This window comes from Seriola dumerili, unplaced genomic scaffold (genome assembly GCF_002260705.1).
Source record: "Seriola dumerili isolate Sdu_G_001 unplaced genomic scaffold, Sdu_1.0 BDQW01000242.1, whole genome shotgun sequence".
NCBI lineage: Eukaryota > Metazoa > Chordata > Actinopteri > Carangiformes > Carangidae > Seriola > Seriola dumerili.
In genome coordinates this window covers 1,428,812-1,453,973 of record NW_019174497.1, presented here as the reverse complement: position 1 = coordinate 1,453,973, position 25,162 = coordinate 1,428,812, and the positions used below count along the sequence as shown (strand labels likewise).

The 25,162-nt window shown below is 40.6% G+C and overlaps 1 protein-coding gene across 1 annotated transcript; it reads left to right on the top strand.

The window, feature by feature from the left end:
• The first annotated feature begins 741 nt into the window (after nucleotides 1-741).
• LOC111229889 (lipoma HMGIC fusion partner-like 3 protein) lies at nucleotides 742-24,557 on the top strand. The gene is made up of 4 exons (XM_022756397.1): nucleotides 742-2,153; nucleotides 19,658-19,894; nucleotides 22,002-22,031; nucleotides 23,129-24,557. The coding sequence occupies exons 1-3, from the start codon at nucleotides 1,727-1,729 to the stop codon at nucleotides 22,016-22,018; spliced, it is 681 nt and encodes a 226-aa protein (XP_022612118.1). The 5' UTR covers nucleotides 742-1,726; the 3' UTR covers nucleotides 22,019-22,031; nucleotides 23,129-24,557.
• Nucleotides 24,558-25,162: the final 605 nt, after the last annotated feature.

The window sequence follows — 25,162 nt, the reverse complement described above, 5'->3', positions numbered from 1 at the left end:
TGTTGAACTCTACAATAAATCCTCTGAATGCTAATCCATGAGCAACTGAATTGAATTGAATTATGCAGAGTGGCCATAAAGGGAGCAGAAGTAGGACAATGCATCTGATACAGATAAGAGTCCATACAATTATTTAAAGTGCTATAGGGCAGCATTATGCAATGGAAATAGTCATGGTTACCAGGGTAACATGGGAAGAAATACTGGGTATTAATTCATCTAAATGTGTGATAGGTTATTGAAATCACAACAAGCTACACAAGTGAAAAATTTACACCAGGCTGAATTGTCTTTAATGTGGACCGAGTTCACTTTGCATGCAGAAATTAAGTAAAAGATCTCTATGTGCTGATGTTAATAAATGGCTAGGTTTGATTTTACTAAGACTACAAATGTTGCTTCACCACAACATTTGGTGTCTTATGTCCATGTAGGCTTCTATGTGCATAACACAAATAAACAAATACTACTGGAACTGGAAAAAAAGCTGCAGAGGAAGTAGTATTTGCTTCATACAATAATTCTTTTTTCCATTCTTCTTCTTGAGAGAGATGAGAAATGACTTTGCAACCTTTACTTCTGGCATTCTGGCAAAAAACAAGTATTCACTGCTTATGCTATTCAGTGTATTTAGCCTGTGTGGTTTTTCAGGACATCATGTGCAGTTTCATGGAGTATTACATAACCTCCTGGCAGCGAAGTAGCACACTTCATGAAGCCGAGCAGCGTTGTCTGCGTCTTTAACACGGCAGGTGACACTGACATGGGAACGACTCGCCAGAGATTTAGGCGGATATCCTGTTAGAAATAAATATCCAAGGCTTTGATTTGCGTGTAGAAAAATACATTTGGTGCATGGCGCTCAGCTACAGTTGTCTGTAGGGTATTTAGAATCGCATTGATATTTCGTCAGTTCAGTGGATGTTGACGCAGCGTTATCCAGAAGGTGTGTGTCACTGTTTGCACAGATTGACGCGCACAACACGGGTTGCCTCTGCGTCTACCGCCTGTGTCCCTCCCTCTCCGGCTCGCAGCATCGCTGACAGCCCGACGATGCTGTCATAAACCGGAGAATTAATTTCCCCTTTAACGATCCTGAGGGGGTCTGTCGTATTTCTTTAATGGTTATTATGGTTGGATGCATTGATTCGTAAGTAGGCTACGGGCCTGTAATGTGTTATTGGATGCGACCCATCTCTGAGACATAGGCTGGTAAACCTGCTTGTTATAGGCTGCTGCTATTTGTATCTGGTCTGATAAGAATACGTGCGTATTTTATGTTGTGTAGCTGAGGTCGGTGTGAATAATACACTTCTGTTTCACTCGGAGGCTTTCCAAGGACATCATTGAGCGACACGGTGCGGCAGCGATGTGCACGTCTGGCGGCTAGAAAGAGCAAGCGGGAGGGAGCCTGTTTCTGCTAGTGCCTGAGTTTTCAGAGTTATCGGTGATATCCAGGGTCCAAGCGCTCTGCTTTCGCTCCTCACTTCGCTTTACCGCCTGGCTTTAGGATGCGACGTCATGAGTTGATCGCGCCTGACAGATGTTGCTGTGTTGCAGTTGCACGGGCGTAGATTCTCCTCTTGTTCTCGCTGTTTTGGGGATGATTCTGTAAAAAAAAAAAAAAAAAAAAAAAAAAAAAAAACTGTTTGTGTGCTAAATGGTCAGTCCTCGCTTTGTGCTCGGACACATCGCAACATTCATTTAGTCTTCGGGATTGCATAAAATGATACCAGGATCTGCCGCATCAATGCTACCATCTGCAGAAGCTGCGAAATTGTACCAGACCAATTACGTCCGCAACTCCCGTGTCATCGGACTTTTATGGGCCATCTTCACTATCCTGTTCGGTATTGTTAACGTGACCATCTTCTCACAGCCCTATTGGATTGGGGATGGCGTGGATACGCCGCAGGCCGGCTACTTCGGCCTTTTTCATTATTGCATCGGAGACGGAATCTCCAGAGAGCTGGCCTGCCAGGGTAGCTTCACCGAGTTCGCTGCTATCCCCTCCAGTGCGTTCAAGGCCGCCTCCTTCTTCATTGGAATGTCCATGATGCTCGTTGTCACCTGCATCGGCTGCTTCAGTCTCTTCTTCCTCCTCAGTACCTCCACCGTGTACAAGATCTGTGGCTGGATGCAAGCAGCATCAGGTAAGTGCATTTTAGTGCCTCTACAGTGGGGTGCAGGTGCTGGAAGGGACACTGAAGGGGGCTTAGAGGATAATTTACTCTCACTGCTTTCACAAAATGTAGGGAATATATCAAATAAGACAACTTTCAACTGTTATTAGGTGTGGGGGCATTTTTTTCTGTGTTGGGGACCCTTACATAATACGTTTTTCAAACCCTTGAAGTCTTGAACACTGGGATGGATTTGAATTTGATTGATCCATTGATTAGATAAATGAATTGCCAGTGGGAGCAGCCGAAGTGAAGATAAGCAGACAGTGTCCAGGATCTCTCTGGGAGCTGTCAGCCAATACTGCTGAAAGACAGTGCTGTCCATGGTGCTGAAGTTTTGCTGAGGCCGTGACAAGCATTGTATTTAGAGGCCCAATCAGTGAATGGATACACTACAGGTGTAGTCACATATGAAATGTTCCTCACCTTATCCTTTTTCAAAATGCCTCTATGTTTCCCAATACAACACTACATCATACATGCGCATGTATGCAGCTTAAACCTGAAATGATGGTAGCTTACCATTTGACTGAACAATGTAATAAAATAACAAAAGAACATAATACTGGATCGATGTCTATAAGTTTTATAATGACATTAAAAAACTAGTAACAAATTCCAAATTTCCATATTTAATTCGATTTTTCTGAGACTACATAACCACATAAAATATGCTCTGAATTACGTGTGCATGGTATTATACCGTATGGACTGTATCGATACAAAGCAGCCAAATATAATGTGAACTGTCTTTTCTTGTCCATGCAGATTAGTTAGTTACTGTATGATCTGCAGTCTGTCCTCAGCCAACAGGTCTGCGTGTGTTTGTGTTAGAGTTGGGTGTGTTGAGGGTGTTTAAATGTTGTCAACTGCTGGCAGCATTTTGTCACTGTAACTGTGGGCTAATGTCATCCAGTGCGAGTGGAGGCCTCCGTCATCAGAAATCAGAGTTGTCATCATCAGCAACATCATCAGAGTCCGAATGCCGCCAAATACTGGTTTGCTCATCTGTACCAGTGGTCGAAGCAGCTCGCTTCCTGATCGCAACCAACACAAATGAGGGGGATTATTTGGAACAACTCCAGCTCAGTGCGTTATGTTGGGCTGAATTAACGCAATAAGCCTGCCTAATGAGGAGACCGCTGGGCTTTGTGTTTCTGCAGCTAAGAGATGAAAGAGAAAGCCAAGAGGAGAGACCCTGACCACGACAGGCTGGCACAGGGATGCCTAATGAGCAAGCCTGGCTGCTTAGCACTGTCAGACTTCATTACACTTAGCTGAAGGTTAAACTCACGCTGCCTTCACTTACTAGCCTTGTGGAGGACAGGTGGCCCACTGGCATCTGTAATGGGCCCCTTACTGTCAGCTGATGTTTTGATAGGGAGGTACAAATCGTCAATATGATAGTGATAAATGGGAGGCCAGAATGTGTGTGTGTGGAGAGAAAGGGGAAGAGGTAGCAAGATTTCTTTATCCCCTATTTTCCTTCTTGAAACATTTTGGCAACATGAATGTATGACACATCTCATGCCAATAAAGTAAACTGAAATTAAAATTCACACAGTGGGTCAGACATAGCTTGTTGTATTCCATCCCTGCTGACAGACTGGTCCAAGGACATGAATGACACAGTCAGTATTCAGAGCACTGCTCTCTGCTCCGTGGCAGCGATCTTTCTCTCGGCTTCATCAATCATCATTACAGGTCTTTTTTTTCTCTCTTTGTGAGGCTACATTTCATAACTTTTTCTTTGTCTTTGGTGCAGATTTATATTGGATGACCTGTGGTATGATAGATATGGGAAAACATATAACTCTACCATGCCTCATTGAGCAAAAGGGCTATTTAGATACACCAACACAATATCAAGGTCAAACTGTATGTGTTGACCAAGACTATATTATTAAGGATATACTGTGTGCCACTCATGCAGCAGCTTTCACAAATCCCCGTAGGCTGAGGTCAGAGAGTCGTGGATAAACACTTAACAACATATAACAACTTCACGCCATTGCACAGAGCTCCTGAATCAGTTAGTGAGAGCACGCACACATCTCTAGCCATGCAGGGCGAGAGTTTTCTGTGAAGCCCAGGTAAAAATGTTGAATGTTTGATGAGAAAGCAAACCACCAGGACACATTGGAACTCTCAAAATGTCTACCACAGCCAAAACGAAGTTGAGTGCAGGAGCACTCCTGCTGCCCTAGATGGACTCGTATCCTTCTCTTTCTATCCTCGCAAGTGCTATTTCTGTCCGTGCATCTGCTCAAGTCCATGGCATGCAGATGTAAGCGTGTGTTTTTTTCCGCAGAGGTGAGCACAGCAAGAAACACGATGCACAAGCCCCTTACCTTATCTCTTTTCGTTACCTTCACACAATTTCACCCCCCTGTGCATCTCAATGCGTTTGAGTAACTCATTTTGACCTTATCCTATCTCCCGTTTCACTCACTTTTCATTCATTTTCTTTTATTTATTTCCTCCTCTCCTTTCTTCCTCTTTCCTCTTCACACCCTTGTTTCACTCAGTGCTGTACAGTATGTGCTGTTCACTTCTCTCTCCATCTGTTCTGGATGGTAACTGCAGTTCTACAGGGGTCTGTACACCAATTAACTAAGAAGACTGTGAGGTCAGTGATAATTACTTCACAGTTTTACACCCTGTCTACGTACCCTGTCATGGCGGCTGCCAGGCCTTTTCTACAATGGTTGAGATTGTTTCTTCTAAAAAAAAAAAAAAAACAGATATGAGTCATACCTGTGAATAACCAAGACGTAAGCTTTGTAGAGTCAGCAGAAAAAATGTGCAGACTGAGGGTGGCGTGTTTGGAAAGATACAGACTGTTTTGAAAGGACTGCATTTAGGGGTCAGATTTCTATTTTTCCCTCTAGTTGTTTATGTTATTCTTTGGTCTATTTCGTTTGCGTGGGCTTGAGTGTGTGCCTGTTATTTTTTCTAGAAATAATTAAGAAAGAAAAGATTTGCTTTGCTGGATTAATTAGGCAAGCAAAGTGACACAGATGCATTTGGGAACACCCTCTGCCACTTATTTGATGTCTTATACTTTAGGGATCTATTTTCAGATTGTGCACAAGCCTGTGCTTTGTGCAGCATTTGTATGGATTCTTCTGTTAATGAGCTGAAGTAAGTTTAAACATATGAAAGCTTTGCCCAGTGAGCTACTCCTGGCGTATCTGTGTCTGATTATCCAAAAGGTGTATAGTTTCTGTGCTTATACCACATGATAAACAATGTGTTGGGAGCACAGATTTGATTTTTGTATTGTGTGGAAATAATAATAATAATAATAATACATGTTATTTAAAGGCGCCTTTCTTGGCACTCAAGGACACTGTACAGAGTTACACAAATGTCAGGCTTCATTTCATTATGAAATCATATATGATTTATTGTGCTTGTCAAGAGGTTGTCATGCATATTGAGGTGTAAATTATAACTTTCATTTAGCTGCTTCAGGTTCAGGGTGCCTCTCACACTATCATGGCTTACTAAGACATCGTTAATGTTATTAGTAACACCTGCGCTTGGAATAAGCTTGAAGTTTTGTTAGCTGGTGAAATTAGTCCAGTTTAGCTTAGCTACTGAATGACCATGGAATCATTAACTACTGCACTAATACATGCGGTTTAATACTCGATAGCCAGGTGTTATCGATTTTTTTTTGTTCTGTTTGTTACATTATCATATGGGATTACTCTTGCATCTGCCTTAGCTGTGAGCACATCTCATTTAAATAGTGAAATTAGCAGCTTCACCAATAACTAGATCAGGCCTGCAACTCACAGTTATTTTCATTATTGATCAATCTGCTGATTACTCTCTCAATTAATTGTAGTGAGCAAGGTCTTCATTTTTGCTTTGTCCAACAGTTCAAAACCCAAAGATAGTCAAATTACTGTCACATAAGATAAACTAAAGCAGCAAATCCTCACAGTTGAGAAGCTGGGACTACTTACTGTTAGCATGGTAATTTTGCTTGTAAATTGACAATTATTTGATTACTTAAACAGTTTCTAGATAAATTTTGTCAAATCGACTAAACCAAAGTACAACATATACTTCAGTTAGATCAGCAAGCAGTTTTCACAGAAGTTAAACAGCCGCTTCGAACTCTCAGCACATCTTGTGATTTGAGCTTCTAAGCTGTTCTTCATTTCATGACATAACTTCAAAGTGCCTGCATACACATAATACAGCCATCTGTGATTGTTCTTCATAACTGAGGAAACGCACAATTCAGCTGTCGCATTCATTTCAGTACCTCCGTCAAGGAGGTTATGTTTCTACCGGTGTTTGATCATTTGTCAGCAGGACTACGCAAAAAGTACCCAACCAATCTGCACCAAACTTGATGGAGGGATGTGGCGTGGGTCAGGCAAGAACCCATTACATTCTGATGCGGATCCGGTTAAAGGTGGGGATCCAGGAATAGGGCACCTTTTGATATTTTTGCCAATTTCTCAGGAAATAATGTCAATGTTGATGTAAAAATCTATTAGTTTGTACAATTTGGTGCTGATCCAGATAATAATCCGCATCTGGTGGAGGAAAATGCTAAATTTTGATTTCATTATCTAACACAACAGGTAATAAAACCATACAGCTGTCTTGTGCAAGGGTTAAAGACAATAAATAGATAACGCTACTTGAGAACAAAAGATGTGCAGGGTTGTTGGCCTTGGTGGAGGTATGTGCTCTACTGAATGCCCTTTTAGTTGCATATATATTATTGTTTGAACCAGCATGCTGGCACAGCAAAAAGAGCCTTCAAGACAACAGCTAAAATCGACTTTATATAAAGATGGATCAAAATCAAACAAGAGGAATCAACACATCAAAACGTTAAACTTTTGTTGTCTGACAGAAAGGAGCGTGGGAAGATAAAGGAGAAACAGAGATGACGATAAAGAAAATAAAAGGAAGATAAGATGTGAAAGGACAATATGAGATCTGAAGCTAAACAGAAAGACAGAAGGCAGACAGAAAACAAATCAGATAACAGAGCTCAAAGAGGATATACCGATCCTTTAGGTCACCTCTTCTCTCTCTCTGTGTATTATTAAACGTTTCTCTGTGACTGCCTTTCACTCCCATGGTCCATTAGCTCTATTGAGAGGATTGTTCTGAAAAGAGCATTAAAACCTAGTTGAATCCAGAAGTGGAAAGTGGTGGAGCTCAGCATGAGAGTGTCTGTCATAGAGCTGCATTTTTCACTGCAGCAGGACCAGACCTGTGCTCCACCTCTCAAGAGGTAATGCTACAAATGAGCACTTATGTCTGGATACCTATCAGGCCTTTAAAAGCAAATTAGTGCTTGACTGAGGAAAAGGCTGATTGTGTTGCTTTTGCCTGTTTCTTTTCTTCCTGTGTGTGTTTGTGCATGCTTCACGGAGCCACATTCAGTTCATTCAGTAGACATAGCAGAGGCACATCCTCTGTTTGCACGCTAATACTTAACCACCTCTGCCCAGAGCTTGCCCATCCCAAACAACATCATGCTATAGCTATAGCAGAAGATTTGCATATAAATGAACTACATTTCTATTAAAATGCAGAAAGGAGTCGACTTTAATTTGATGAAGTGCTGTTAAGCTATGTCCATAATTGCCTTGATCCCAAAGTAGTAAACAAAGAAAATACTGCCCAAACAAGTTGCATATTAACTTTCAGCACATTAGAAGTTTTTCATCTTCAACAAACTTTTGCAGTTTTTTTTCATTCGTCCTTGAAAGACCATCATGCATCTAATTGCATGTCATATTGAGTTTAAGTGAGTGAACCTGACTATTTTCACACGTTATAGCTGTACCTTCACTGTTTAACCAGAAGATTTAAGCTAACATTGTACTGCTCTATCAGCTCCAGTGAATTTGTATATATCCATAGTTCAGTTCACTTCAGTCTGGTTTGACATTGTGGAAGTACTTTGAAAGACCAAGCTAATGCAGTAAAGCAAAGTTCAATGTTACTGAGTTTTTACAAAATGCTAAAACATCGCTATTATTACTTAAAGCTGCTCTAATATATATTTTGATATTAGCAGTGGATCAAATGACTGTTTGCAATGTGAGGGCTGTCGCTTGCGGTGCCAAACCTACAGCTGACAGACAGAGGTAGCAACTGGCTGGTGAACGGAGGAGCATTTAGCAGCTAAACAGCCACATATTTCCCTGATGAGTTGTTTGTGACCAAAACAGATCTAAAAAGAGAGACAATTGGGTCACCTGAAACAGAACTCCAGATCAATACTAATGTTGCTTTAGAACTGCTGGACATGTAAATACTGCCTAAAAGTGGCAAAAAATCTGTTATTTTACAATCTTTAAAATAAATTGTTAGTGAGTGATATGTACTATATTCTACTGACATCCTTATTGAAGTAAATTCCTATTTCTCTTAATTAAGTGGCATTCCGGTGCTGTAGAGACGTTTTCATATCAAGGAATTTGAATAAGGCAGGTTTTCAGTCAAAATATAGTTTATATATGAATAAATGTATATTATACTTACAGCACAATTTGTCTATGATTTAGTGTATTTATAGATGTCGACAAACTCATGCTAATGTTTACAAACAACAGCATCAGAATTTCACACAGTAATGTAATGTGACTAATGTTATGCGTCTAAACAGTTGGTAAAATAAACTAGTTAGTGAAATACTGTCAACATGCATCCCAGTCTGATGAATAAATTACCTGTGGCCTGTCCCCCCAAATTAACTTCATAAATGTGCACCTCCTCTCTGCACAGTTTGTGTAGTCTGAATGTGTCCACTTGTATGACTGTGTAGCCTGAGACTTTCACAAATGTTACACTAGGATGTCTAAACTGCAGCCTGTGACAGGAGGCCAATCTTACCTCGGACCTTTTTGTTATTTAACAGCAGTCCGTGACAGTTTGGGGGCTGTCGGCTACTATCATCATGTTAGAAACAGTCTAATGCATCTAGTCACTCGTGCTGCTGCAGCTACATACAGAGCAGGGAGTAATGTCTCTCTGCAGCACATCAAGCCAAATACCCAGCGGGGCAGATTTGTGTAAAACAGAGAGTGAAACAACATGGGAGAGTACTGTCTGCTGTTGTTACAGCGAGGTGCATTAGCACTTTTAACTATGAAACGCCAGTGAGAAATAAAAACTGGGACTGTGGTGCTGTTTGTCTGTGAGAGATTGAGAGAGTGGTCTCATATTGAGTTAATTGACAGAAAAAACAAGACAAGGCCATAGGAGATTTTGATGCAACAGAAATATGAGAGCAGAGTTGCTTGACAGTGGCATCGTCAGGTGGTAAGAGGGGTGATGACAACTAGTTTGGGATACTTGTAGAGCCGATCTGTATTCCCTCCAGGTCTTTTCAAAGCAGCACTTGAAGTGAATGTGCTGATCGACCACCTTTTTTCAATCAAAGCAATTGAACACACAACACTGCCTTGTGCACCAATCCACACATAGCTCCCCTGCAGTAGGCAGCTCAACATCCAAAGGGGAGATCAGGGTGAGCTCTACAGAACAAACTCATCACTGTGACTCTTCTTAGTTGTTTTTCTGTCTTTGTCTCTCCGTCTGTTTTTTTAAACTGTTTCTTCCACTTTCCTTATTTTCATAAAAAAAATAAAAAAATTTTAAAAAATCACACAGCAAGGAACAATCAGTCTTGCTTTCTCGCCCATTCCCCTCACGTCTACACAGGTAATCTGTTTTCAAATCACCTTCTGCATTAACACCCTTAGAGTCCTACGTTAATTAAGAAACTCATACAGCCAGTTCAACTATCTAATTATAGCCAGTGGGAAGCACTGGGGAACCATCATCCATGCAGCTCTCCCTGCTGCTGATGGTTGACAGCAAGCGGAGAGGATAGATGGGTCTATACTGATGTTCTCAATGTTGTGTTTTTAATTACATACCGTGGCCAGGTTGTTGCAGCAAAGCAAGAGATTCAAATGCAAAGCCATGTGCTGATTTGTAATGCATATTTGATGATTTAAGGCTTATTTATGAATGCAAAAAAAGTTTGTATAATTTAAGATCATGTTTTTAGCCATCAAACCAAAGAGATCAATGTTGATTAATTAGCCCACACTTTAGCTAACACTGAGTTTAGGTGTGGAATACAAACTCTAAATGCCAGCCAAGTCGTCATCACGATTCCCCTGCGTTTGGTGTCCTTGTAGCTCTGCAGGGTGTGGACTATAGATTTGCTGGAGTTAATCCTTGTGATCTCAGAAGTGGCCTAGCTCAGGCCAGAGCTCAGAAGAGGGGGGGGGGGGTTGATTTATTCCACAAAGGGAGGGAGGAGGTGGGCCAGCAAGGACATTGTGTGCTCGTGTTCATGTTTGACATGTGTACATGCACAGACAAGCACATATATACACTTTTTTTGAAAGTACATTTAACCAAGTACATTACTTGTGCCTTATTTGAGTAGTTCCATTTTATGTCACTTTCTACTCCACCACATTTCAGAGGTAAATATTGCACTTTTTAAATTACCACATTTATTTAACAGCTCTAGTCACTAGTTTCTTGTCATGTTGAGATTTTACATACAAAACATAGTATGAACTGTTTATAAAATACAATGCATTGTATATGACATATGATATCACCATTATATGAGGCTGTTAAAATGAGCTCAACCATGACAACTACAAAATTACCACTTACACATTAATACCTAGATAATAATGATCCAATGATTTAATAACTGGGGTTAGTCAGCATAATGAGTACCTTTACTTCTGTTATCTTAAGTAAATTTTGTTGGTAATCACTACTTTTACCTAATACTTAAATAATTTGAATACATCTTCCACCACTGCAAATGCAGAACACTTTAAACTGTGCAATATATTAATTTGTGTCAGCTACAGGAGTTGTAAGTCAGTCTAGCCCTCAAGCACTATTTTGTTAGAAAGTGGTGGCTGGAGGGAGCATTTATGAAATCTTGTATTTTTAATTTTACTGAATATTTCATTTTGCTATTTTCACTGAAAATACTGTTACAACTACATCATCGTTCGTTAGTGCTCTGCCGCAGACCCTCAGTCTGTCTAGGGTGAATACTCCTCATGTTAACTGTTGACTGACAGAGCAGAGTTTACCTTCATCGTCCCTGAACTGGTGGCTCAGTCTGTATATTCACAGAGAATTCAAAGGCCTCTTTTGATCCCCATTGCCCTTGCCAATCCTTATCCTCTGTGGAGGTACAGGCTGCATCTGGACCTGTTACATAAGCCCTCCACCCCAGCCCGACTCCCTCCTGCTCTGTTCACTGCGGTTTACACTGCACTTTCTCTTCCTCTATCCCCTCCCCCATCCTCTAACTCCGCAACCCCACCTCTGCTTTAACCTGAAATGTTATATCTATTACAGAAGCACACGTGACGTAGGATTTAAAGGATAGATAGATAGATAGATAGATAGATAGATAGATAGATAGATAGATAGATAGATAGATAGATAGATAGATAGATAGATAGATAGACTTAATGGATTCAGTTGCTTGTTTAATTGATTGACTGACTGAACAATTGTGAGTAGTTGTGTGTGGGAGGTGATTGACACGTTGCCTCCTTTTCGTCCTCTCCTGTTAGGCAGAGATGTGTTTCAGTCTCTTTTTGATTCATACAGTACATCAGGCTTGTTCTGAGGCTGTAGATGAAATGATATCTCTAAAGATCTCCTTCAAGTCGAGTTATATTCCCCGTAGTATAGGTCGGATTACTTCCTGCAGCCTACAGGTACACTATAATACGCAATATGCTGTCGTGGGAGGACCATTTGAAGCACTACAAGATGGTTAAAAAGTCTTTGTAAGACTTGTCCTGGCACAGAGCAGAGATGATTTGATGAAATAAGCCATTTCTTGCTCCTTCTAATCCTTTGAATTGCATTGAGAGGTAAACTGTGGGCATTATCGGTTTGCAGAGAATTGCTGAAGACAGAGTGGGATACAGAGGATGCCTGGAAGCTCCTTGCTTCCTTCTAGCAGTCACTGAGTTTTGCCAGCAGCTGAAGCAGAAATAGATTTGGACTGTAGACAGCTCATCTCAACAAGCCTGTTCCTCATCTTCTAGGGGAGCTAGTTGGAGTCAGTTTTAAAAGTTTCTCTTGCCCTACTTTCCGCTGTATCCTTGACACTTTGGAAGTATTTTTGTAGACAACTGTCTTAAATTTGTATCCAACCAGCTGTCTAGAAGTATGCTCCTCTTCTGCCTATGCTGTCTGAAACTATGAAACTCTAAATCCTATATGTCTCATTATTTTTTTTTCTCTTATATCTATAGTGTAGTGCTGCCAGAGTGCACCGTAGTGACCCTTTTTTCTCCAAGTGAGGAAATAGAATATTTGCAGTTCACATAATTGAAATAAATATCAATTTTTAAGGGCTTGAAGATACAATCATCACTGTCATGCAAGAGAGCCAGAAAAACAAACTGAATGGTCTAACCTGTCATATTGATATTTAAGGACTGTTGCGTCTAACTCTGTTTCCCCATCTAGATGCATTTCCCCAATTATGTTTCACACACAAACATGCAGGCGGTAGAACAGGCTGTCCATTAATTGCAGGGTTGGTGGTCCCCAGCTCTTCCTCCCCACATGTCCTTGAGTAAGACACCGAACCCCAAGCTGCTCCTGATAGGCAGGCCAGCACTTTGCATGGCATTTCCATCAGTGTGCGGTAGATGTGTATGTTTCTGTGTGAATGGATGAATGAGAGGCAAATTGTCCATTTACCCTTTATCAGAGCTGTTCAGTGCGTTAAGACACCTGCACATGCTCAACAAATACTGACTGGGCCCATGTCCAGACCAGTGGCTTGTGGGAGCAGATCAGCAGGAGAAAATTAGTGGCCGAGCAGAAGTAGTTGATGAGACTTGTTCAAGGGCTCCTCCACAGTAGGTTTTTACAGAGAGAGCAAAAAAGGATCTCTTGTACACTTATTCTTCCCAGATAAAATGAAGGGGTTCCTAATGGTACCTTCCAGTTATAAGTTTATTTAGGTCATATTGTAGCCCATGTGACATTACCTCCAGGTGTTTTTAAAGCAATCTGAAAATGTTTAGACTCCACCAAACCAATGGTATCAATTCATGCCAGTATGGCTTGAAAATCCACTTGTAAGGAGACGTGAGCCACAGTTAAAATTTTAGTCTGCTTTATGTTTTTCGTGATCATTGAATTGTGCTATAATGCAGTTGTGAGCAGGCAGTGTTTTGAAAACTCTTACTTGCTGGTGCATTCAAGCGCTTGCAGCAAACTCCAATATCCGGTATGCTTTGAAAAAATGTCTGCAGAAATGTAAAATACATGCAGTTTGTTGTGAAATTGTTAAATAAGTTAAATAAGCAGAACCAGCCGTGTGATAGCTGAAACGTTAGGCTATTACCGCTCCCACCTCTCTCCCGCAATGTGCTGTTTGGCCCCGGGCTGCTTGTCTCCAGACTCAGCAACTTGAGTCACCCGAGCACCCAGCCACACTGTCACATTGTGCCTCAGCAGTGGCAGGAGTCTCACTCCGCCTGGAGCTTAATTCTGAGAACAGCAACGTAGACAACAAGCATCACGGATGAACCATGTCTTTAGGGGTAGCAGATCAGAGTACTAACCGATGAAGAACAATCACAAACTGTTATTTTGTTCCGTTTGGATGTGAGTAATAATGGTGCTGTCTTTTTGTATCTCCCTTTGCATTTTGTATTCCAGTCAGTTGAGTATAAAAGACTGTTGAAGGAACACTTTGAACTGAAGTGGTTGGATTTTAACCACATTCAGGTCACTATTTCACCAGTGGGAGTGTAACATTAGCTCTTACATTAAAGCAAACTTACCTATGTATATTCATAGGAAGCCCCACTGGGATAAACACTCGAAGCTGTTCCCAGAACGTCTGTGACGATTTCCTTTTTTGAGCTGACTTTTAGTTTTTACCTTAAATGCCATTTTGCAGCCACAGGCTCATTCAGCAGAGAGGCTGTCAGTTCAGTAAACACTCTTTTATTTATCAGCACCAAGATGCGTCACTATGAGAAGTGACAAAGGAATGGGCATTTAAGCCATTGTGTATATTTTACACAAAGAGGTCCATGTTTATGTTACATGTTATGCGTGTGTGTGCTTGTGGTTGAACTGGATAGGTGTATGCAGTGTAAGATAGCACAGTTTGGGTTGTGTGTATGCATAATTCAGTTTGTCACGGCTATTTAAATGAGAAGAGAAGAAAATGGGATCCACAAAGAACTGTGGGAGTTGAAAAATGAGAATCCCTTTTCATGGCTGCTTAGATGTGCTGCAGATGTGTTAGTGATGGAAAGAGCAGAGAACACAAAACTGTATATTTCCATCTGCCACCCAGTGCAATCAATGACATGCTGAAACACTGTGGACACACTCAGACATGCAATTGCATTGACAGTGTTACAGTAAAGCATGAGCCAGATGCTATGGAGGTAGATTAAAGTCTAGTCTTTCAAATACATTATACAATATATGTGATTTACTTCTCTTTGTCTTTAAACTTGACACACAAATCCAATCAAGCTGCTTCTTTGGAGGTGACATCAGTCCTGCATTCACCTACAACACTTGTAAAAGATGAACAGAGATTACAGGAGGCAACGGGGTTCTTTCAGTATCGATGGGATTTAGTAGTCTCTTTGGGAAAATGAGCCAATGTGCTTCTGACAAATCTACTGCCATCAAACCGTTCTGTACCATCTGCTGGTCTGCCCTCAGACTTTCCTGTAGCGCTGTTTGCACCTAATCTGCCCTACCTACAGTCTCTTACATAAACTGCTGTTGGCCAACAAGCGCTTCTCAGCCCAGTTTTCCACTCGCACGGTCCCAGTGTTCCCAGGAAGAGAGAGATACAAACAGACAGAGGTGTGTGAGTGTGTGTGTCTCTGTGTGTCTCTGTGTGTGTGTGTATGTGAGAAAGACAGCATTGAGTAAATACTGTGAATAGCTCCACCGAGGGGCTCCAGCATATGGTAGCCAGTGCTCATGACGTTAGTGCGGTGCTGGGTACTTGCTGGCGGCCACACAAAGGGCACGAGCATGGCACCCTACATGGGCTCCGTCTCTCACCACATCTACCCTCCCTCCCCTCTCTATACGCTCTCGCTCTCTGTATCTCTGCCTCGCCCTGCCTCATAATCTGTCTCTCCTCTCTTTGCGCCTGTCTGCTCCTCCTGCTCTCCAGAGGGAGCGGGAGGAGAAACGGAGAGAAGGGCAAAGCTGAAAGGATAGGATAATGCCATCAGTTAATATCTAGTCTCCGCTCCGACTGACAGCTGCATTCTGTCAAGTGTGCTGCTATTTCTGTGGCGAGGAATGGAGCACACAGTTTATTACTGCAGCATGAAGTTCTGCTCTGATGCAGTGCGAGTGGGTGACGCCAGCAGATACCTAAAGATAATGAGATAATGCTTTACTTTAAGTCCCCCTATTTATTATTCATAAGCTTTTTAGTAAATAGTTGTAAGCAGCTATAAGGATGTTTTTAAGTGTTAATTAATGTATGGTATTTGCCAGCATTTAATTCATTGATTTGTTGTTTTTTTTGCTAGTATATAAAATGTCAGAAAATGACTATATTTGTTAATATTTGTCAGTTTTGTCTGTTAAATTACTTAAATTATTGCCCAATTATCAAAATAACTCAACTAAACAATTAATCAACTGATCATTCCAGCTTTAATAGACACAGATTAGTTAGCACCATGAAAATGACTAAACAGGAGACAAGCCTGCATTAATGGTGTTTGACTGGACTGCATTAGGAGCTAATGATGCTCAAGCTACTTGTTCTGTTATGATGACACTCTTCATTTCAGATGTTTTTTTTTAGTGCAAAATTATTGATTTGTAAAGAAGCTCGAGCTCTGAGGGACTGACATAAAAAAACAACAAAACAAAAAAGCTGTCTCCTCATTTTTAGATTGTGGTTTTCTTGTTTTGTTATTAAACTTTCTGTGATGACTCATGGTCATGTTCGGCTCATCTGTGGCCCATTGATGATGGTGATTAGATCTAATATCTTGGGTCTCCACTCACATGTACTTTAGTGCATTTGATATACTACTAATTTAATTTAATTTTTGTATTATTTTGAAAATAATCTTAAATTTCATGGTTTGCTCTGGCATTGCCTTTGGTATTATTGATATGGGCGTAGACTGTATGGTGCTATAGTTGTGATTTTTTCCTCTGTGAATTTTCCTTAAGCCTCTCCTTATGTAAGTGGATGTCGCACTGTGCTGGATTGGGTCTCCGGGACTGTGTTGTGTGGTTATGGATTAGCTGACTCCAGGCTTACTGTTACAGTATATGGAGGGGACATGTGCTCCTCCTCTTACCACATGCTGTTTCTGGAAACAGGAGTGGCATATGTGGCACCCTCTGTTGGTATAATCCTGGCCAGTACATCCCTCAGAGTTGATCATCTGCAGAGTAGATAATGTTCAGCAGTGACTGAGACAGATATTTTACTGCTCTTGTATCTCTTGTTCTCTTTTGGTCTCTCTCCCCTGATGCTATCAGCATTTGTCGGTGTACACCTCTTTCATTCTTCTTTTTCCTGTACCCTCACTCGCTCTCTCCTTCTCCGTGAGCCTCTTCTCTCTCCTCCTGAGTCTCAATGTAATATTCATGATGGCATTGAATTGAGCCAAAGGCATCCAAGAGACACCCAGAAGGATCTGGAAATGCTTTTGTTACCTTTGCAATAAATGCATCACGAGGGAGAGAGAATCGTAATGTGTGTTGACTTGCAGAATATCAAATGTTATTTGGTCTTCTATGGCACTCCCCCTGTTCAGTGAAGGTTGTTACATGAGCCTCCATAATATTCATAGCATTTATACAGCTAGGAGAAACACAGTTTGTACAAATTCATTCTTATTCCAAGGTGAAAAAGCTATATTCATATCAATGCACCACTATTTGTGATTGCTCATTTCTTTTCCCAAACCCCCAATGGAGGAGCAACCAAAAAACACATTGACAGCTTACCCCCTGGGTCACCAAATAACATGACAGCTGACTGATGGCTTCAGCTAATCAGCACCATCTCAGGCTGGACTGCTCTATCAAAAAATCAGGGCTATCACAGTGTTCAAGCCAAGGACATACAGAGGCAGCTTTGTCTCTTTCTTTCTGCACTGACTGCATCAAACTCCCCCTCAGAATTATGAGCAAAACTATTGTTCTTGTGTTAATTGTTTGTCAAACACCTTGTGTTGCTGAACAAACAAGAAAAGAAAGAAAGAAAAAGTCAGTAGATGTCGGGGAAAAAAACACAACAACTGTCTTTTTTATGCGAGCCTGATTTGCCCTGAACCACTTTACAGAAAGTATTGAAAGGTGGTTTATAGATGCATTGTCAAGACAGGGCCTGCTCTGTGGCCTCTGCAGCTACAGTCAGCTTCTGTATTCGTCAGTGTGTCGTTGACAGGGACATCAGAGACTTGTTAGCAAGAGGTGGACAGGCAGACAGATTGTGGAGGTTTGGCTTCATGTGACGCAGGTAGAAGCGGACCTGTTCACTGTCAGCTCACTATTCACAATGTGCAGTAGGTCCTCGGCGACATTCACTCACGAGCTGAATCGTGTACTAGACTCAAGAGGACGTTTGACAGACTGCGATGCTATACTGCATATAGAGCTCGTGTGGGCTGAGTGACATATGCAGGACCGAGTGAGGTCCTATCGCGGCCTGTCACGGCCAAGTTAAATCTTGCTTGAGCGAAAAAGGCTCGTTGCTTCATTGTGTGGCTCTGCCTAGAGACTGCAAGAGACGCGGTCTCTATACTTTCATGACACCAACCAGGGCTGTACGACTGTAATGTTGACACTAGAGTATATGACAATGATTTCTGTTGCTTAAATACCTGTTGTTTGCACATTTATATTTATTTATAATATATAGTCGAGGAATATCTTCTGTTGTAAAAGGCTGTCTGAAGTAGAATAGGTCATTGCAGTACTCCTCCATCCGGGTAGCTGAGTCTGAACAAGCACCTGAGTCCTTGCTCCCTGAAACACTGTGTGCATATGAATTTGTTATGACAGTTGGAGACATGGGGGAAGGTAGAAGAGGAGTCTTGGGGATGCTCTGCTCTGTTGGGTATGCGGTTTGTCTGCAGCACATATTGCTCTGTAATTTCTCTCTTACTCATTGTCTCTCACTGAAACATCTCTCAACACCCGCTAATTTTCAGGACTAGTAAAGACTGCAGCGCGACTGTAACCAAATGCAGTGCGTGTGTGTGTGTTTGTGTGCTTTAATGGATATGTGTGGGCAGCTTGTGTATGCATATTAACCACTGTTACCACTTTTGGTTTTAAGACAGAAAAAAGCTACAAATAAGGCCAATATAAGTTAAATACACATATATCTCTGCTCAAAGGTGTTCATGTAAAAGCAGCATGCAGACATTAAAATGCAGATTACATGGATAACAAACTAGAATAATGTTCAAAATCCTAAATCCTAATACATGAACAAACAGCATTCAGAGAGGAAACATTGCAAGCAAGTGTTTTGGGGATAAAGAAGTGGGTTCGTTTTATTAGTATGTTTTATTATTAATGTGCAATGCACTCTGGATAATTGTGCAGTCAGCTTCCGCTGTTCTGCTGCAGCATCACCTCAGAGGAGAACCTCGCTCAGATTCAAGATGAGAGAGATTTTTACCCCTTGGGCAAAAACTGAGAATGAGGAGTGGTTAGTTAAAAACCAAAGAGGGAGAAAAGGCTGCAAGACTGCATGGTCTCTCATTTTACTTGTGCTCTTCTGCCGCAGCATCACCTCAGAGAAGAATCTCTTTTAAACTGAAGATGAGAGAGATTCAAATCAAAAGATGAGAGAGATTTTACACTTTGGGCAAAAACTGAGAATGAGTTGAAATCTAATATTACCACTTCTTAAAATGCAAGAGGGAGAGAGAAATCCATGCTGTTGTGTAACAAAACAAGTCACAAGTAAGGAAATCCTGGACAGTTTTTCATATGACCAGAGCAGTTACTACATTCTATATCTCTTGCTGCTATTGTGTCTGGCCATGACTGTTGGTGGATGTTTACTGCTGGTTTTACTGCTCTTCCGCAGGCACTCATTGTGTCTAGACACTTATTTCCCATCGAAGGGAAGAAATGAAAATCGATGTGATGAATGCAATAGAAACAGTAAAATATCCACAGAGGAGTGTGTAAAAGGGTGGAGATTTGTAAAGCACTTGAAATGATCATTCTTCTTCTCTCATTTCCCCCCAAAAATCTCATTATCCCTGACCTCATTTATTACTGTGCACTTTTCCTCCCATGCTTTTGTTCTGCTTATACCTTTTGTTCCGTCCTCTCCTCGTCCCACTTTTTCATCCACTATCCTCCCTAATGTTGCCACTTCTCTTTTACTGACTCTTCCCCTCTCTGCCTCCAACTAGGTGTCTGTCTGGTGCTGGGTTGTATGATCTATCCTGATGGCTGGGACAGCGATGAGGTCCGGCGGATGTGCGGAGAGCAGACAGACAAATACAGCCTGGGGGCCTGCTCAGTGCGCTGGGCCTACATCTTGGCTATTATGGGCATCCTGGACGCCCTCATCCTCTCCTTCCTGGCCTTTGTCCTGGGGAACAGGCAGGACGGCCTCATGTCAGAGGAGCTGCTGGCTGAAAGCAAGGGTGAGAATGTACTGTCTAATCTGATAAAATGTGATATTTTATTGATCTTCCTTGGGAAAATTCCCTCTTCACTTGTGCAATATATTGAAAGTCAGAGCCAGCTTCAGAGCAGCACTCTGGGAGCAGGGCTGCTACTTGCCAGCATGTGAACTGAAAACGATTTATCCATTAGCCTACCTTCACTGAATCTATACTGCTAGTTTTATTATTAATTAAGTGAAATTATAAATACTTCTCCACATGTACAGTGAATGCATCTAGAATTGGGCATTGATTTCCTTAAATTTCCAATTATTTTAAATCTTGTATTGGCTTATAAATCTCTGGGTCATTGATGTGGAATTGATCAGTTTTTCTTTGGCTGGGTGGTACCAGGAGATTTACTCTAAAAGTGTGCTCTTGATGCAATTTATGCTGCTATAGTGAGCTGGCAAAAGCGTATACTTAAAGCAAATGAGAGTACTTTAAAGCTTGCTTTAAGCATAGACTCCTGATTTATCACAACGTTCTACCAGACTGAAAATGGAAAGTGCACACCCATTAAGGTCGTGATAAAACATACACTTGTCTGGCAAACAGATTCTGTGGGTTGAATTCATAACAGGATCACAGTCAGCATGCTTACTTGTGTTTATGACAAATCAAAGCCAAAATTTTGATGTAATGAGCTTTTGATGCAGCCTCAATAAAAAATAACATTAAAGCTTCAAATGTGCAATTTGAACATAATTAAGGGGATTTTTTAGATAGTGAGTTTGATATACCAAAAAAAATCAGCAACCAAGTGCACTTATTTTAAGCCCTTAATAATGCTTCCTGTTTCTGATCCTTTTTGATGAACAGTTGTGATCTATTCTGAAAAGAAATTGAACCAAATTTACAGGGACACAAGCCTAGTAAAAAAAAGTTGTTTTGCTTTTTTTCTTTTACTTCTCCATTTTGTATGCAGTGTATTGCATCTGCTGTTAGTGTGATATTAAAATGGTTTACACTACATAGTCACATGGCTTTATGTTTTCAAATGATGTGCATTTCATCAATGAATGAAAGACGACTCAGCCAGATGCCATCGCAAATGATGTGACAAACTCACCTCCATGTTAAGGGGTTTTAATATCCTTAAGATGATATTTTCAGTATTATCTAATCATAACTCATGTTTCTACTCCCTCCTGCACTGTGACTGTACAATGATCCAAAAACAGTAAGAATATCTGGCAGACTCTACCACCATCAGGCCTCACTGCCCCACCAGAGATCTATTATACAGTGAGGGGAAGTGATGGTGTAGTCATAGAAATGTCCATGCATACTGTATGCGATTCTGGATCACTATCGCAGGTGTACACAGTGAGATACTGTGAAAAGGCCTGGGTCCAGGTATGTGTCCCAGTGGGAAATGGGATTAGTATGTCCACGCCATGTAGCCTTTAATGGAACCAGACAGGCATGGGCATCCAGCAACCCACAAAAGAGAAGCGAAGCGACAGAGTGGGAGAAAAAAGGGGCACAGGGGGCTTGGAAAGACTGACTGATGATTCCTCAGTTTGGTGTCACACTCTTATGAGAGAGATGCACATGTAACATCATCATTGTGCCATGTTTAATCATCTGTGGATGTAGCTGGTAACATCATCTACAAAGTAATACAGCCACCTCTAGGAAGTCTAGGGAGGCCCGTACAATTTCTGTACGGGCATCTCCAACCCCAGTGACCTTCAACTGACAAATAAGAGATGAAGAGACAAGGTGAAACATATATGGACAATGTCATAGAAGAGAAAACTTGAATAGGATTATCAGTAGCTTTACTAATCAATAAATGGCCTCATTGTGCAGCCCAATGATATACCAGTCCTTAGTTTTGGGCTCTGGAGAATCTATCATTTATGAATAATTCATTGCAGCTCAATAGTCTTTTACCAATTAGCTCATCCCTGATGCCATCTACTGGTGTTTGTGTGCAGTACAGCCAGTCATTGGGAAGAATGCATGTGTCTGGCAACGTGTGAACATGGGAGTCTATTAATAGCATGACCTTGAGTACCATGTTATAGTACATTAAAATTTTTCTCTGTGGTTCTGTTCTGTTTGTTTGTTTTTTCAGAGGGAGGCAACGCCTAATCAAACCTATATAGTAAGTAAGAACAAAACATACATCTTGAAACATATACATGTTCTGACAGAGCATGACAGTGTCTGTCATTACATAAACCACCATGTGCAACCATGCACAATGTGATTGTTCTTGAATTTTTAACATATTATCATACATATTTAACATTTAATATATTATTATTACTGATGTATTACAGTGTAAGTAGCATTTTAATATTGTAGCTGGTTGAGGTGGAGCCAGTTTTAACAACTTTACACTGTTAGGTGTGTATAAGCATATGAAAGGTTTAGTATGTACATGTTTAATCTATGAAGTACCTACTAATTATAGCTGTCAAGTTAATGTAGTGGAGGAAAAGTACAATATTTCACTCTGTATGTAGTATAAAGTAGCATAATATGGAAATACTCAAGTAAAATACAAGTACCTTGAATCAGTGGTAGAAGATGTACTCAGATCAATTACTAAAGTACTAATACAACTATTTACAATGCATTGTGTATTATAAGTAACAGTCTTGCATTCAAAATCTCAAGTACATACGTTTTATCAGCAGAATGAATAAATTATTGAAAGTAAACATAAAAATCATTATATTTCATTATTAGATTGTTAATACTGATCTATTACTGTGTGAGCAGCATTCTACTGTTGTAGTTGGCCATTTCAGTGGTTCCCAGTCTAGGGGTCAGGCACCCACCAAGAAGGTCACAGGATAAATCTGAGAGATGATTAATGTGGTATAAGACTTTGAATTCATTTCACAGGCTTTTCTCTTATCTTTTGTTTTTTGTGAGATCTTGGTTAGCTTTCCCTCTTTGGGCCACAAACGGTTGTTTTAATTATTACATGTTTAGAGGGGAAATCACTCTTTGGTGGAACTGCTGATAACTCATAAACTGCTTTATTGCAAGGGTCACAAGCCAAAAATGTTGAGAACCACTGGTTTAATCTTCAACAGTGCTTTGTGTTTTAGAAACTGATCATTATATAGCTGTCAAATAAATGTAGTGGAGTAAAAAGAGCATGAAATGAAAGTGCAAATACCTCAAAATTACACATTAGTACAGTACTTGAATACTTAATAACACTCACGTTTTCTTTCTTTCTCTCAGGTTCCTGAATCACCATGTGTCCGTTTCCATAAAGTACCAGCCCCTCAACATCAACTTAAAGGAAGGAGGCAGTCCAGGTCTGTAGAGGAGAGGAATACTATTGAACCAGCCAGCCTGCCTTTTACATCTACCTGCCAAAAACCCAGTGTAACCCTACCCTTGAAGTCCAACCATATTGCTCGCACTCCACACATCATTTCCAACACTTAGATGGAGCCTTGTGCTCTTTTTTCCCCTGTGTGTCTACCAAGTTAACCCTTGCACAGCATTACATAGACCATGGCAGGGGCAGAGACTGTTACTCTATTGAGAAGTATATGGACTACCCACTACCTACCTGAGAGGGCACAGGGTTGACACCTGCAGTACGAGCACAGACATACATATACACATATGCCACCTCACTCATATCCACAACAACAATTCTGTACACAACATTCAGTCCATTCAAACAAAACATTAACAAACTGTAATAACAAATATTAAAATATGTTAACACTTAGCTGTGTGTATCACCTTCAGAATGTGTGTCATGTTTTATTTGTGAAAAGAAGAAACTGCTCAATTTCAGATAATATCGGGTTGCTGTAAATCTGTTGTGTTTCATATGTAAGGTTTGACAATGAAATGAAAGTTTTAGTTTCTTCTTTTGCTCATATGCTCCTTTGTTCCTCTTCATTTACTGGAAAAAAAAAATTTAGACTGTTTTATAAGAATATTATCATCCAAAAGAGAAAAAAACTTGTATTTACAAAGTATGTACAGTGAATATTAAAGATGTTCTAGGAATTTTAACAAAACCCATTCAATGCCCTGCTAGCTAACTTTCCACAGCGCTTCAGTTTGAGAAGAAATATAATATTTTATAGTCTGTGGTATCTACACTGTGATGGGGGCTATTAGGACTGTCTGCTGCAGGACTCGTAGCTGCTGTGCGAGTGTGCTTCTGTATGTGTGTGTGTGCAGGGAGGTCAGTGGCTATATTGGAGTGAGCGTGAGTGCATGCACATACAGTATGTGAATGTCAGTGTGAATGTGTTGTGTGCAATAGTTTGTTGGGCTAGTGAACAAATATGCCAGCCTCACACACAATAGTCCTGTTGTGTAGCTAAATCTGCCTGTCTCAGTCTTTGTCTCCAGCTCTCTCTTTCTGTTTCACTCTCTTTTTCCCTTTCTCCCTTTGTTTTGTTGGGACATACAGGGTAAGATAATGGAGTTGGAGTATTGTGTAAAAAGTGACAGGTGTGCCTGAGGATTGAACTCTAGTGATAATGACAATAAGTAAGGCTTGTCCCAGCCAAGATATGTCCTTATGTAAATAGATATTCTATAGATACCAAACAATTAGAAAATGTGGAGAAGGAGGTTAACTTACTGCAATTTAAGAGATTCCTTTAAGAATATATGAACACTTAATAAAGGTTTTCACTGTAAAACACTGTCGTGATTTTTTTGTTCATTTTCTCAAAAGTTATTACTCATCAAAGGGGCGGTTACAGTTGTCTAATGTCATCTGTGGCTGTGGAGGATGTCAAGTCTGAGAAAACTACAAATTTATAAATTCAAAACAGAAATCCTGCCTTGCAAATTCTGGACGTCAGGTTTGAAAGACGTAGGCATGTAATAGTCAATTTGACCCATACTAAGGACTAAATGTCAGGATATCTCTGCTGCATCGATTGTGACCAGGCATTTCTTAAATCTTAGCTGTCACTTGCAGGTCTCCCATCTTTATGGAAGTGCGTTACTAAATTACTCTAAAGTGCTATTAAAGGTCTCACCATGGCTATTAGGTGGCGCTTTTGACAATTACAACTTTAGTTTGTAATATTGTTAAAAAGGCAGCTGTAAGGGGACATAAATGATGTGCAAATGGAACAGACAATGAGTGGTTTACTCTGGTTTTTGAAGTTAGATTGCAGGAAATAAAATAGGTGCCTCAAAAAAATTGGTCAAAATACACAAAGTATATTCGCCATAATCATGAATATTGAGTTAGTCGGGACAAAACATTAATGATCAACCTTTTCTGAA